This window comes from Bos javanicus, chromosome 4, assembly GCF_032452875.1.
Source record: "Bos javanicus breed banteng chromosome 4, ARS-OSU_banteng_1.0, whole genome shotgun sequence".
Classification (NCBI taxonomy): domain Eukaryota; kingdom Metazoa; phylum Chordata; class Mammalia; order Artiodactyla; family Bovidae; genus Bos; species Bos javanicus.
In genome coordinates, this window is record NC_083871.1 from 75,568,812 (window position 1) to 75,583,784 (window position 14,973).

The 14,973-nt window shown below is 49.8% G+C and overlaps 1 protein-coding gene across 10 annotated transcripts in view; it reads left to right on the forward strand.

Moving 5' to 3' along the window:
• Nucleotides 1-14,973, forward strand: part of TNS3 (tensin 3) — a 222,886-nt gene that overhangs the window by 162,021 nt on the left and 45,892 nt on the right. For 9 of the 10 annotated variants that reach the window (XM_061414398.1, XM_061414397.1, XM_061414399.1 and 6 more), the window contains 3 exons: nt 11,492-11,655; nt 12,549-12,675; nt 12,763-12,846. The exons of the other annotated variant lie outside the window; for it this stretch is intronic. In XM_061414398.1, the coding sequence (XP_061270382.1) occupies nt 11,492-11,655; nt 12,549-12,675; nt 12,763-12,846 (375 nt within the window). The remainder of the gene's footprint in view (nt 1-11,491; nt 11,656-12,548; nt 12,676-12,762; nt 12,847-14,973) is intronic. 10 annotated transcript variants of the gene reach the window in all.

A 14,973-nucleotide genomic window follows, 5' to 3' on the forward strand; every position in this document is an offset into this window, starting at 1 on the left:
TCGGAAAGCCTTGGGAGGCCTTGTAAAATGGGGTGAGGTATGGAGGCGTTTCACTCCGTGCAGGTGCCCAGCGCCTCTGCAGCTCCCCTGCTCTGAGCGGATACTGACTGTGCTTCAGCCACAGCCTGTCTGGGCGCTGCTGGGGCCTCGCGCTGCCCCACCCCCAAGGTCACCCAGCTGCACTGCATCCCTGCTCAAAAGTGGGTTTCTTAGATCACATCCTTTAAGTGAGGGGAGATTTCAGCTGATAATACCAAGCAACAAAAGGAATGACTCAGTATGTGAAGTTTCTGATTCCACAGATGGCAGGAGGCCAGCTCTCTTGCTCATACCTACGGGCTCCTTGTTTCCTATTGTCGAGATACTTTATTCATGGCACATCAACTCCCCCACCCACAATTGCCGGCTCCTGGCCGGCCTCATGTTCGGTTCACAGATGGCGCTAGGGCACTGTGCCAGCGCCCCTCTTGTGCTTCTGTGGACACAGTCATCCCTGCAGGAGTGCCCGTCCATGTCCAAGGTCTCATTTATGCTGAAGGAGAGTCACAGTGACAAGTATCAACTTCCAGTCCTTCATAGTGGAAAGCCCATCAATTTACATTATACATTAAACCCCAGCCAAAGGGAACCATTATAGGAACCCAAGGTCCTCAGCCATGGGTCCGCACCATGAGTGCGGGACCTCCTGAGCACAGGTGGGAGCTGTGGTGGCAGGAGCCCACAGGGGTGTGACAGGAGATCCAGGGGCATCAGGGAGTAGAGAGCAAGGCCTTTCTGGGGGAAAGGTGGGTGTGGGCTCTGCAGACACTGGGAGAGACCGGGCCCAGGTACACGGAAGTGCAGGCGTGTTCATGGATCGGGAATCCAGGTGCACAGAGACGGAGGAGAAGAGGGAAAAAGGGGTGAGTGTGGACACAGAACACATCTGAGACAGAATGTCTGCCTTCAGTGTTTCGTCTGTTCCCTGAGGCCGCAGACCCTGAGTCAGGGAAAAGTTTCCTGGGCTGACCCCAGCGTCACCTGGGGCAGCAGGACCCAGGCCTACCGTGGACCCCAGCCAGCTGCTGCAAGGCTTTGGGGGCAGCCCATGTGCTTCCAGGGAAGCCAGGCTTCTCAGAACCAAGAAGACTCCTCCAGGATCGCCTGCTTTCAAGGCACTCCTGGTTCCTCTGGTTGAACGAGGTGGAAGATGACGTCCCATCACAGAGAGGAAGCCTGAGGTCAGAGAGGGCGGGTGACTCAGACTCAGAGTTGGCCCATGGACCCTTCCTGTGTTAGTTCTTAGGCATTTCCGGGAAGAGGGTACCGGATCAGGGTCAGAACCTGCTGCAGACTGTGTGATCTGGGGATGTATTGAGCAGAGAGTGAGGGCTCAGGGCTTTTTTCTCCACCCTTAGGCCTTTTCTCATCACCTTCCAAGACAGGATGACCATTTGCCGGTCAGGGGTGGTCCTGTGTCCGGGGGCAGGACCTGGCATCTCTGCAGAAGCCGGCTGCAGTTCTGTATCCTTGGGTGGAGAGGACTTGGTAGGGCCCACCCTGGCAGCTGCAGGCAATCTCAGGAATAAGAGGGTGAAGGATGAGTTCCGCTGGTTTCCTCAGAAACACAAAGCGAAGCGCTAACTCATTGAAACTAGGTTTTGGTTCTCTTTGGGTGGGTTTAGATGGTGGGTGCTATGCTCACAAATCTAATGTAATCTGGATTCGGGTTCACTCATATTGTCTGAAGAGCTCTAGCAGAGTAGAGCTTAAGGAAATGTGTCTATACCTCCATACCTCTTCAGCATCTTCAGCTGAGTCACTTTATTCAGTATTGCAAGATGAGAAAGTCAGAGATCTGTTGCAGAACAGTCTGAATATGCTTAACATTGAACTGTGCACTTAAAAATGGTCAAGTTGGTAAATGTAGTGTTATGTGTTTTTAACACAAAAAAAAGGTGAATACATTTTAAAGGCTAGAGTAATTTCTTAATTGACCTGCTCTGTGTATGCATATTTGCATCCCTTGGAGTCTGTCAAAGTCATGGCTTCTACGTGGGTGTCTGCCCGACGCTGTCTCCCCCTCCACTTGCCTCTCTTCTTCCTTCCTTCCATGCACGAGGTCCTGATCACGCAAGTCTGGAAGGGGCTTGTGGTTAGAGTTTCTGGCTGCCTGCTGTGATCACAGTCCCTGGACCCAGTTAATCTAACTCTACCTTCACACCTGCCCTCTCACTGCACGCTGAAACCCCCTGTGCCTTCAGCTGTCCACTAGAGCTGTTCCCAGTGAGCAAGGTGGTGAGCGTCCTTGGGTTGGCGAAGGCTTACTGGGTACCATCAGTGTCCTCATGACAGCTCTGGATGTTGATTTCAACCTGAGCTGGAGCGTATGTTTTCAGGCTGTGTGTCATACTGACCAATCTCAGTACAGCTGCAGGACGCCCTGGCCCTCAGGACGCACAGGAGCAGGGACCCACCGGGCACGGTGCTTCCCTCAGGGAGCCTGAGGAGGCCTGGAGCTCCATTCAGTGGCCTCCACCTCTCAGGGACTCTCTGGGATGTCATAGGTCAGCCTAGGGTCACATCCTCTCTGAAATGCTTTCCCAACCACCATCTCTTCCGCACGTGTCCAGGCTCACCACCCATCTCCATGGAAAACACTGACCTGTGACTGTCTCTTTGCTCTTCTATCACCATCTGCCCCAGCCACCCCACGCCAGTCATGAGCTCCTGGAAAGCGGGAGAAACCAAGAATTATGGTTGCGGGGGAGGAACTTCCTCCTACCCAAGCCTACCAGGGTAAAGGAGATTGTGGAGCGATGGCCAGTGAACCCAGGCTGAGGGCTTCTGGTGATGTTTCTGGGAAGGACTCTTGTTCTCTCTTTTGCCACAGGCAAAACTGCACTTTCTCCACCTGTGAGGTCCTATCACTGGAGGTGAGTGGTAGACGGGGTATTCAGGTGCCATCAGCAGTCCAAAAGGAGGGTCCCGCCTGGGGTTAGGACAAGCCATGACCTTTCAAACTGATGCTTTTGGACCATGAAGAGCGGTGGACAAACACATGCTTACAAGTGCACATTTGTGATGGAGTTGGCCTGCCATGTTGCAGGGAGCTCTGCATACTTCTAATTTGGGAAAGATTTTAGAGTGAGAGATGCATGGTCATTGCTGGAAGCTGTTGTTGCAACTACTTATTTTTGTTGCATAAAAAGCATGTTATAAATTTGAGAGTTCATGAATCAGTTCCTTTTGCTCCAGTGACCCTCACTGCACCAACAGGCGGATTTGAGTGCCCCAGGCGGTCACCCTGACGGGCGTCTCCCCACATTCCTGAGAGGGCTGCAGGTGTGGCCTCTTCTACTTGCTCTGCACCACCTGGGCCTGCAGCAGTGATTCTCAACCCCTCAGGCCCACCATTCTGTGTTTAGAACATCTGTTATCTGATGCCAACTTTACTACCCTGAAATCAAAGTCACAGCTTATGTAAACTACTTAAACAAATTTTTTTTAAATACATGTAACACCCTAACACTCATGTTAAAGGATAAATTTTTAGAAAAGCGATTTATTTAATTTAGTGTTCATCTTAAGGTGAAAACCCTCAGGCAGGCCAGCCTAGTGAACAAAAATCATCCCCTCAGATCTTTTTTTACTGGGGAAAAATGCATCTATTGTAAAATTTACCATTTAACCATTTAAAATGTACAATTTATGGCATTAAGTCCCTTCACAGTGTCATATAACCATCCCTTCTATCTAGCTCCAGAGTGCTTCTGAAACTTCAAAAGGAAATCTGTACTCAATGGCAGTCACCCCCATTCCCCTCTCTCCCAGCCCCTGGGAGCCCCAGTTTGTTTTCTGTCTCTGGAGATTCTCCTCCTCTGGGCATTTCACATAAATGAGATCATAGGATATGTGTCGCCTTTGCAGTCAGGCCTCTTTCATTCAGCATAAGGTTTTGCAGGCTCACTCGTGTTGTAGCGCAAGGCTGAGTGATATTCAGCTGCATGGACAGCCCATACTGTGCTTATCCAGTCATCTGTGGATGGTGACCTTTTGGTGACTGTGAATAGAGCTGCTGTAAATGTTCACGTATAAGTATTCATTCGAACCCCTGGCTTCCCTGGTGGCTCAGACGGTAAAGAATCAGCCTACAATTCAGGAGACGCAGGTTCAATCCCTGGATTAGGAAGATCCCCTGGAGAAGGAAGTGGCAACCCACTCCAGTATTCTTGCCTAGAAAATTCCATGAACAGCAGAGCCTGGTAGGCTACAGTCCTTGGGATCACAAAGACTCGGACATGACTGAGCAACTGACACTTTTCATTCTTTGGGGATAATACCCAGGAGGGGAACTGCTGGACCATGTGGCAGTTCTTTGGCTAAGTTGCCAAGAAGACGCCCCCTCAGATATTTGAAAGTCTGCTTTGGTGACCCCTGGCCTCTGGTATGGATGGCTTGTTTCCAGAAGCTCTTCCTCGTGTGTGGTAGAAATAAGCTGGTCAGTACAGGTGTGACTGACACTCACATATGCCTTCACTGCGGAGAAGTGTTAACTTATGTCATCCTTGGGTAGATAGCACCAAGACCCCGCTCTTGCTCAGGATAAAGAGGTTATGGCAGCTCCAGCCGAGACAGGCCTAGGAGTCACAGCTCTCTTGGCTTCTCTCTCCAAGTCTTGTGTGTTGTTTCTTCTCATGGCCCATCGGCCATTCGGGCCTAGGGCTTCATCTGCCTGCATCACCTTCCACTGAAGGTGGCCCCAAAAGTGGACAGTCCTAGTGACTGTCCTGAGGTGCACTGTGGAAACATCACAGTTGCTGAAAGATGAAGTATGTGAGGAGAGGCCAGTAAGATCAAGTGATGGTAGTGGGTGGAAGGAGAAGGTAAGAATAAAATAAATTCAGATAAGCAAAAAGGAACTCAAACTCGGCACCAGCCTCTGCTGATGGTGTCTAAACGGGCAGGAGTCATGCAGGGGGCCAGTAGTGGTCTTGCCTTTTGGTTGCTGTGCTACTTTTTACATCTGTGCTGTAAATTACAAGCTTACTCTGGGTAAAACATGAGCATATTGCTGAAATTTCTTATAGTAGAAGGGAATGCTTCCTAGCTTTTTGGACACAATCAGTTTCCCTTTTAAATCTGTCATTTTAGAGGAAATGCTACCACCTAACCAAGCACTTTGCTGTTCCCCAGTGGAAAGGATTTCCACTTTTGTAATCCAAATGGTAGGTGTCCTTTCCTCAGCCTCTTGGCGTTCCTTGGCTGGAGTCCGCTGGTCACATTCCTATAAGCACTTCTAAGGCTCTGGGGTCCGTTGGATCAGAGAGGGATCCCAGGGAGTGAGGCTTCTCCCTGAGCTCTTCAACATTATTCTGCACTCAGACTAGGAATTTCTAAAAGGCATCACCCAACCCTTTAAGAATATACCCTGCAGCTGAATCAGTTTGAGGAGGGAAAAGCTCCTTACGTCATTGTTAAATCATTCTGGGAACATTTAAGCTGGGGGGAGTGTTTGGGTTTCTCGTTGTCACTTTCCCTTTGCCACTCTCTCTTTAGAGGATGCACATGTTTATTTGAATGAGCTGAAATCAGGAGGCCTCAAACTTAACTCGGGAGCCAAATAATCCAGACAAATCCTTGGTGATTGTTTTTGCTCCTAGGAAGGCGAGGGAGTTTCCAGAACCCACCATGCAAGCCTTGATGACGCAGGCTTCATTCTTATATGATCGTATAGAGATAAATAAATAGATTAAGGGCGCTTTACCTCGAAGTGCCCCAGATAGAAGACGAAGGTCATGTTCTAGGAGGTCATGAGTTTTCATTCACTCATCAGAGCCGGCATTTGCCACCTGGCCGCACAGCACACTCACCTGGGAACTGGACAAAATGCAGGTGATGAAAGTGCCCATGCAGCTTCTGCCTCCAGAAGGTTCGGTTGGATTGGCCTGGGTCGTGTCTCAGGGGTCAGAATTATCTTAAATGTTCCCCACTTGTGAAACTCCAGTGTGAATCCAAGATTGAGATGAGGCTTGGATCTCGAGCTTGTTTGTGTGTTGGAAACATGAGAGTTTATAAAAAGTGCTGACACGTGGACCTCATTCCTGAGGGTCGTGACTTCACAGGTAAGGGGTGAGGCCCTAGAGTCAGGATTTTTAGTGATATTAATGTTCAGTCACATTTGAAAATCATTGTTTCATATTCATGTTTCATCTTGGGGCTGTGGCCTAACCTTCCGGAGGCTGTTCTACTGTTCGGTGAGGCAGGAGAAATTCTACTTGCTGTAGAACTTCGAGCATGGATGGGTGTTCTGTGCCATGGTGCTGGGTGGTGACTCCTTGTGCTGGCCCCGACGCAGGTCCAAGCTTTATTTCAGCAGGTAGAAATAGAATAGAATCTCACCTCGCTGGTTCTCAAGTTCATTTTTAAAGAGGATCAGATGGTTACCCAGATAAATCTGAATCTGTCCTAGCACAGTGCAGGGAAAATCTGTGTGCTCTGAGTTACCTATGACCATGTGATTTCACTCTATTGCATAACGGAGTTGTCTGTATTTAGGTGAAGAGTAGCCAAGGGGCTCCTGGCTACAGTTTTCTAGTGAGCGATCTGAGAATGTCACCTCTTGAACCTCCATTGGCTCAGTGGTAAATTGGCAACCATAGTGCCACCTTCCTAGTTAGGCTGTATTCAATCCCAGGTGCTAAGTGCTTCGCGGGCACCCCACTTCTTGGCCCCAGACCCCCACTTCTCCAGGGCTCAGTGGGTATGTCTGGGTGCCCCCATATGAGGACTGGCTCTCCTGTTCTGTCTTCAGCACCCCCAAATTTTCCTGCACTCACTCCATGCCACTTTCTTGCGGTGGCCAGTGTAAGGCTGCACTGCCCTGATCCCGGCAGGGCTCCGTCCCTGTGAGTGGCCTGGATGACCGAATGGCCAAGACTTGCTTGTCTCTCACACTCAGCAAGCTCCCACATCCCATAGTGAAGCTGAGCCCTGCCCCTCAGCCTGGCCTGGACTGAGGCGATATCGCGCAGACAGATGCACTCAGGCTCAGCACGTGTTATTTCTCTGTCCTTGACCCCGGCTCCACCCATGGATAAGGTGAATCATTGAAACACTGCGATTCTCAGGCCTTCGGGAGTAGTGATAAGGGGGGCACCTGAGAACACTTGCCCCCTTTCCAGCCTGGATAGGTGGGTCCTGAGGCCTGGTGTGTATCATGTCCTATGTCAGGAGGAGAGGAGAAGGATCTGAAGACATCTGATGTCCCTGCCCAGCGTAGGGACTGGCTGGAGTGGGCCGTCTCAGGTTATATGGCCACTGCAGACCATGTCATGGTGCTGCATGTTGGTGGGAAAGTGAATCCCAAGGACAAGACTGGCAGGCAGCGTTTTGTTCAGGAAGAGCTGCTCCCCACCAGATCCCCCACAGAGACCCCTGGCTGAGAATGTGAGCGGGGCTTGTACGGGGACGTGCAGGTCACTGGGATTGTTGGTAACCCTGTGATCCTAGGTTTCCATGGTTTCTATGCTGATTCCTATTGCTTTTGTGACTTGGAGGGCAGTGGGGTCCTGGGGCTTTTTCTGCTGGCTGCACCAGAGCCGAGCAGGGCAGGGGGCGGCACCGGATGCCCTTTGCCTGAGGAAGGCCCCAGGAGGGAGCAGTTTGCTGAGCCATCTGCAGGGACCCAGCCGTCGTGGGCACAGGGCTCAGTGCAGCAATTCTGTCCTGCTCTAAGTGTCTCCTCCTTCCTCTTTTTTTGGATTTGACTTCTCTGAGGGCATGCTCAGTCGCTCAGTCATGTCCAGCTCTTTGCAACCCCATAAACTATAGCCCACAAGGCTCCTCTGTCTATGGGATTTTCCAGGCAAGCATACTGGAGTGGGTTGCCATTTCCTTCTCCAAGGGACCTTCCCAATCCAGGGGCTGAACCCATGTCTCCTGAATTGTCAGACAGATTCTTTGGACTTCTGTACTGAAGAGGAAAAATTTGGTCATAGCCAGATTTATGAGTGGCTTCTTTACTACAGTTCTGAGTATGGGTTTGAAGCATTTCTTATATAACTGACTAAGTGAAATGGAATCAAGGCACTCCCTGGAGAGGGTGGGCAGCCTGCCTCCAGCCGCTGGTGGATGACTCAAAGGGTGTGATCCCAAGAGGCACTCCCATCCGAACCTCGAGGACTCTAGTCCTGCTGTCTGTAAATTAGGGTAACTTGTACAACTCCTCTGAGCGTATTGGTGCAGAAAGCCACCTCCCATGGGATTGTCTCTGTATCTAATGGGAGGGTCCAGCGGACTTGTCAGAATGATGTTTGTTAATCAGACACCAGGCACGTTTGTGTTTGTGAATCTTCACACAGAAACTAAACACGGGTACAGACCTCAGGGACATTGAAGGCTGGGCTCCAGACCATTGCCATAAAGCAAATATTGCCTCAATAAAGTGACTCAGATATGTTTTTGGTTTTCGAGTGCATATGAGAGTTATATTTATACTATTTAGTTTAGTTTAGTCGCTCAGTCATGTCCGACTCTTTGTGACCCCATGGACTGCAGCATGCCAGGCCTCCTTGTCCATCACCAACTCTCAGAGCTTTCTCTAACTCATGTCCGGTGAGTCAGTGATGCAATCCAACCATCTCATCCTCTGTCGTCCCCTTCTCCTCTCTCCTTCAATCTTTCCTAGCACCAGGGTCTTTTCTAGTGAGTCAGTTCTTCGCATCAGGTGACCAAAGTATTGGAGTTTCAGCTTTAGCATCAGTCCTTCCAATGAATACCCAGGACTGATCTCCTTTAGAATGGACTGGTTGGACCTCCTTGCAGTCCAGGGGACTCTCAAGAGTCTTCTCCAACACCACAGTTCAAAAGCATCAATTCTTTGGCGCTCAGCTTTCTTCACAGTCCAACTCTCACATCCATACACGACTACTGGAAAAACCATAGCTTTGGCTAGATGGACCTTTGTTGGCAAAGTAATGTCTCTGCTTTTTAATATGCTGTCTAGATTGGTCATAGCTTTTCTTCCAAGGAGCAAGCATCTTTGTAGTCTGTTAAGTATGCAAGAGTGTTATGTCTAAAAAAAAAAAAAAAAAAAAGTAGTGTTCATACCTTAATTTAAAAATACAAAACAAGAAAGTAATTACAATAGTAATATCAAAGGCCACTGAATACAAATTACCATCACAAATATAATAATGAAAAAGTTTCAAGTATTATGAGAATTACCACAATGTGACACAGAGATACAAAGTGAACCAGTGCTATGGGAAATGATGCAATAAATGTGCTGGATGCAGAATTGACACAAACCTTCCATTTGTAAAAAAAAGTAGTGTCAAGTGCAGTAAAATTCTGGAGCGTGCTATGTGTGGAAGGGCAGGTCTCAACCCAAGACCCCATTTTCCTCGTCTGCAAAAAGACGCAGTAGACAACCTTAATTTTGTGATTCTGGGATTTTCTCTGTAGCCCGTGTGCCCAGGCCTGGCTGTTGTGGGGAGCCTGGGTTGTTGTTCGTCATTCCCCCAGCAGAGGTGGGCGCACGGTGGGCACATCCCGGTGCCACAGCACCATCATGCCCCCCTTCCTTGTTTCTCCAGGGGTGTCACAGTGGGCTGGAAATGGTGCGGGAGTCCCTCCTGTCTGCACTGAGTCTGAGAGGAGGGCACGGTCTGTCGTCTGGGGAGGGCTGGCCTCTGATAACTCCGATGCCTGTATCTTTACCTCTTTAGGAAGGGCAGACACACTCTGCCGGGAGAGCGATGCCTCTGTGCAGGGCTTCCCAGGTGGCGCTAGTGGTAAAGAATCTGCCTGCAATGCAGAAGACATAAAAGACGTGGGTTTGATCCCTGGGTCGGAACATCCCCTGGAGGAGGGCATGGCAACCCACTCCAGGTTATTCTTGCCTGGAGAATCCCATGAACAGAGGAGCCTGGCACACTGTAGCCCATGGGGTTGCACAGAGTTAGACACAACTGAAGTGACTTAGCACACACACATGTCATTGATAGAAAGAAACACTGCCATCCTAATAGCCTGCAGCAAGTCTCCAAACCACCTCTGCTGAGATTCCCCAGACCCTCTCCCCATCCTGCATAAAGTGAGTCTTTGTTGGTGGGGGCACTGCTGAAGGATCTATGATGTTTCTTGCACTGGCCAGTGGGGCAGTGGATATTGACTGTTAGTGCCTGAATTTAGCTTTCCCCTGCCCAGAATTCCTCACTGTTAAGAGTCGACCGGTCATGCTCAGGGGCCTCACTCCACCGTGCACCTTGCAGGTGGTGTGGCCTTCAGGGCACTCTGGGCCTGACTGGGGATGAGTGCACAGGGCTCACGTACACCTCTGGCATGTTCTTAGCCACCGTAGGTCACACCCAGCCCAGTCCTATCCCAGAGCCCCAGGCACCGTCCACGGCCTGGTCCTCCCCAGAAGCTGCTTCCAAAAGGAGCAGGCAGGCTGTCAGAGCTGCTGGTTGCCTGGGCTGCTTCCCTGCCTGCCCTGTGAGTCTGAGGATGCCCTCTGGGTTGCATGTCCATGCACAGCAGCCCCTGTGGCTCCCCTGAGCAACCAGCGTGGACCTGCGATAAAACACAAAGTATTTTTTGACACTTTGAAATAAAAAGTTGTACTGGTTACAGTTCTTGTATCACTATATCTGTACACTGGGATTGAGCAAATAAGCACTTAGATGATTCATGGTGGTAACAAAGAATGGACACAAATTTTTTCTTAAAGATTCAGCACAACATATAAAGAAGGCGACCGTTTGTGTAGACAAGTGAATATGTATACCTGTTTGTGACTCAAGGAAAGATTTCTGTGTCTCTGGTCTGAGTGGCTGTTACTTCCTCAGACTAGAGCAAGGTGCAAGCACTCTGACCCCAAAGTTGACCACCGATGCCTTGAGAAGAAGATGAATTACTAGGGCAGAGGCCTCAGACCAAGTCCCTGCAGCTGTTAGGCAGCCTGGGTTCTTTCAGTCTTGTTCTTTCTTGCTCACTCAGTGATGGGGAAGAAGCCTCGATCCTGGGTCCCAGCCTTTCTTTGTTCCATATGCTTCCTGAGCACCTCTGGTGGGCCGGGCAGTGTTCTTGACCTTGGGGAACCAGCCAGGCACGACTCCCTGCTGGACCTGACATTGAGAAACACAGATGGGACATGGACAGTGGTTATTCCACCCAGTAAGAGGACGGGCTTTGAAAGGGTCATGCTGGGTGAAAGAAGTCAGGCACCAAAGGACGTGGAGTGTGCGATTGCATGCACATGAAGTGTCCAAAGTAGGCAAATCCATAGACACAGAAAGTAGATGAATGGTTGCCAGGGGTTGGAGGTCGGGGATGGGGAGAGAATGCTTAATGGGTATGGAGTATGACTTGGGTGATGAAGATGTTCTGGAACTAAAAAAATTTAAAATACAGAGTGCCTCTGAGAAGTTTTAAAGTCGGTTTTAATCAAAGGTCAGTGTTCTCCATGATGAAAGTGCCTGCAGCCCACTTGTCTCTCTCCTAACAGGGGATGAGCCACTTGGGGGAAGATTCCGGAAGCTAAGCCTTGAGCAGTATGATAACGAAGCTGGGGAGCAGCCCACCTTCTCCAAATGCAGCTGGGGAAAGACCACCAGTTCAGAACAGACTCCAGGCCTGGCGCCCTTTCTCTCCCCAGACAACACCAAAGAGGTATACACACCACTACCCAGAGCCTGGCCTGAGCCCTGTCCCAAGTCGCCAGTTCAGTTCCCCACCCAGCTTCGTCCCCATCTCACAAACATGGTTCCTCCCTGAAGGCAGGCCTGCCGGCTGGGTGGGATCCCCTCTCCCAAGAGAGCTGTGCCAGCGTGCACTTGGTCATCTGTGTTCTGATCTGTGGAATGGGGATTGAGGGGCCAAGTATGCGATGAGTCGTGAGGGTAGAGGTCTCAGAGGGTGGACAACAGTGGCAAAGGGCAAACGGAAGTCATCTTAAAGGAACCCGAGTCCCTGACCCAAAGCCTCCTGGGGTCCCTGGCAGGGAGGAGGAAGAAATATGGTCACTGTGGATATGTGTCCTTCGGGGAGATCTACAGAATATTTTTGAGGAGCCATACTTAAGGCTTTTAATCAGAATTGAAGTAAGACAGGTTGACAAACCCCCAAAGGTGAACCTTTTGAAATTAGGGTTTCATTTATTCTCAAAAGTGGACAAGTTGGAACCCAGAATAGACAAGGAAAGAAAGTTGCAGAGTTAATATCTGGAATGTATCCTTCCAGCCTCTTTTCTATGCCTATGTATTTAATTCATTGGGTATTTTATGTATCTGTAAACACATTACAGGTGACAATTCTTTTATCCTGCTTTTTTTACTTAACACTCATTTCCCTCTGCTAAATAAACTCTCTGCCATCTCCACTTACGAACAATGTAATGTTGACCACAAAACACTTCGCTCTTCCTTGACTGTTACTGAAGCTTCTTCCAGTTGCCCATGGCTGCCTCCTGTCACTAGTCTTAGAAGAGGGCTGGCTCAGTGAGGGCCAGGAACCCCAGCTGTCTGGAGGTGGCCTTCACCTGACTTCTACTTTGCCAATTTCAGGCAGTGATCACCACGTATCCCCCAGACCTGGATGTGATCGATGGCAGGATCTTCTCTCCAACCAACAGTGGCAGTGAATCCATCTCTCCCACCCCTGCATTTCCTGTGTCTCCAGAAACGCCGTATGGTAAGAAAGAAGCAGAGCTCCCTGTGTGCAATCCCACCCCTTCAGGGTGGAGAGGGGGACAGCTCCTCACTCTGCCTTCTTTTCCAGGGACAACAAGCCCACGTTACTCTCCGTTCAGCCCATCCGTGCCACAGATGGGCAGCCCCAGTGCTCTGTATAAAGGAGCTCATGGTAAGACACCCACCTCCTTTCCTCTGCTGTGGACGTCCACTCATGCAGAAATATTTCTACGTGTGTCACACCTAAGAAATGTGGTTCTGGCCGGGGAAGATGCAGCAACACAGCATGCAGCCTGCTGGGGGCAGGAGTGGTGCTGACTGTGTTTCCTTCTGTTCACTCAACACTTTCAGGTGTTGATGGGTTGGGTCCTGGTGTTCTCAGCAGCCAAACATCAATGCTTTTCAGCTTCTTGTAGCATTACTTAGAGTTGAAAGAAGAAACGGAAACACCCGGCCCACCCTTTTCAGAGAAAGTCAGGGCTACTTTCAGAGAGCATTGAGCTCCCCACTCTGAAAGACACGGCTGTCCTCGCCCCTCGCCTGCTGCGAGGTGTCCCGTCTTTTATGTTCACAGAGCCCTGTCCTGACTCCTTACGTCCTTGGCCACCATCCTGAATCTCCCCAGTTGAGTGGCCACTTCGGATTTGTCTGCTGCACCCTGCCCCCACTCCACCCAGCACTTTACATACTTGTGGGGTCTAGTTAGCCTGTGCACCGGCCCTGGGAAGGGAGCGTTAACACAGTGGTGGTGGGTTACTCAGCACCCCTTCCTGGTATGGACGTTCTCCAGCTCCCTTGAGAGTCCAGGACATCATAGCCCTGGGCAGGTGGAGGGGGGATGTAGCCCAAACTGAACTTACATTTTAGAATCGCTGTTCTCTGTAAGTGGGGATTCCTGCTATTCTGCCCTGGGGAAGGTGAGTGAGGGTTCCCTTTGCTGCTCGTCAGATGCGCTTTGGTGGGAGGGGGAAGCAGACTATGTATTTAAATACCGTCTTTTATGCAGAGGAAGTTGTAGTGATGACAGCTAGCTCCATTTCCCCTCTTTCTCCAGAGAAAACAAGATCTGTATATCATTTAATAGAAGGGCTGCTTTTCTTCCAAAGTTTCCTTTATGGTTTTAGGTTGCTTCCATGTCTTGGCTCTTGTAAACAGTGCTGCAATGAACATTGGGGTGCATGTGTCCTTTTGGATCTTGTTTTTCTTTCGGATATATGCTCCGGAGTGGGATTGCAGGGTCACGTGGTTGAGGAGCTATTTAATCTTAAGAACACCTTCTGAGTCATCCATATTTTCATGTTGGCAATCCTTGAGGACGTTTGCCCAGGAAGAGCTCAGAGACATACACACAGCACTGACTGGGGGTCCCATGTGCTCTGCATTGTATGAGGGGTATGGCTAACCCCTGAGACACAGTGATGTGGTGGTGGCTCCCATGTAGGGACTATATTCAACCCTCTTCTTTACAACAGGTTTTATTTTTCAGTCTTGTAGTGATCTGTGATGGGGAAGAGCCCTGGACAGAATGGTGGCACTCTGCCAATTTTTATTGGTTGTTTACCTGGTGAGGAGGTCTGAGGGTTTGAAGGGTGAGTAGGTTTAAGTAGGAGTTAACTAGGTGAATGGAGAGGGGCATTTGGAATGGAGAAATAGCAGGCACAGGCCCTGTGGCAGAGGGTCCTTCAGACCAGGAGAGGATGGAAACAAGGGTCTGCAGGGCACTGGAGGTATGAGCAGAGGCCCAGCCACAGCTGTTCTCTGTAGCTGTGGAGGGTAGTGGTATGGCATCTGCAAGCAGTGCTAGTCATAACAAGGCTTGAGGCAGGGAGGCAACTGCTCAGGCTTCTGTTTTCATATATTGATCCATCTGCTGTATGCAGAACAGCAGTTGGAATAGGCAGTGGGGTGGAGCAGCTCTGACAAAAATGCTTTCAGAAATGATGGGGAAAAGTGTGTTGGATTTGTGGGAGATTCACAGGTCAGGTAGCGTAATCAACTGACCCAATCAGAATGGATTTGAGCTTTGACGACTATTTCTGATTTTGTTGCTATTAAGATGTCAATTATGTCCTTTGTTAGTATGCAGCTAGTGTAACACTAACTACATAAAATTCCTCTGTGTGTGTTATTCCATCAGCCTGAACTTGGTACCAGGTTAGTCAGTGTAAAGGCTTCCCAGGTGATGCAATGGTAAAGAATCTACCTGAGTTCGGTCCCTGGGTTGGGAAGACTCCCTGGAGAAAGGAATGGCTACTCACCCCAATATTCTTGCCTGGAGAATTCCATGGACAGAGGAGCC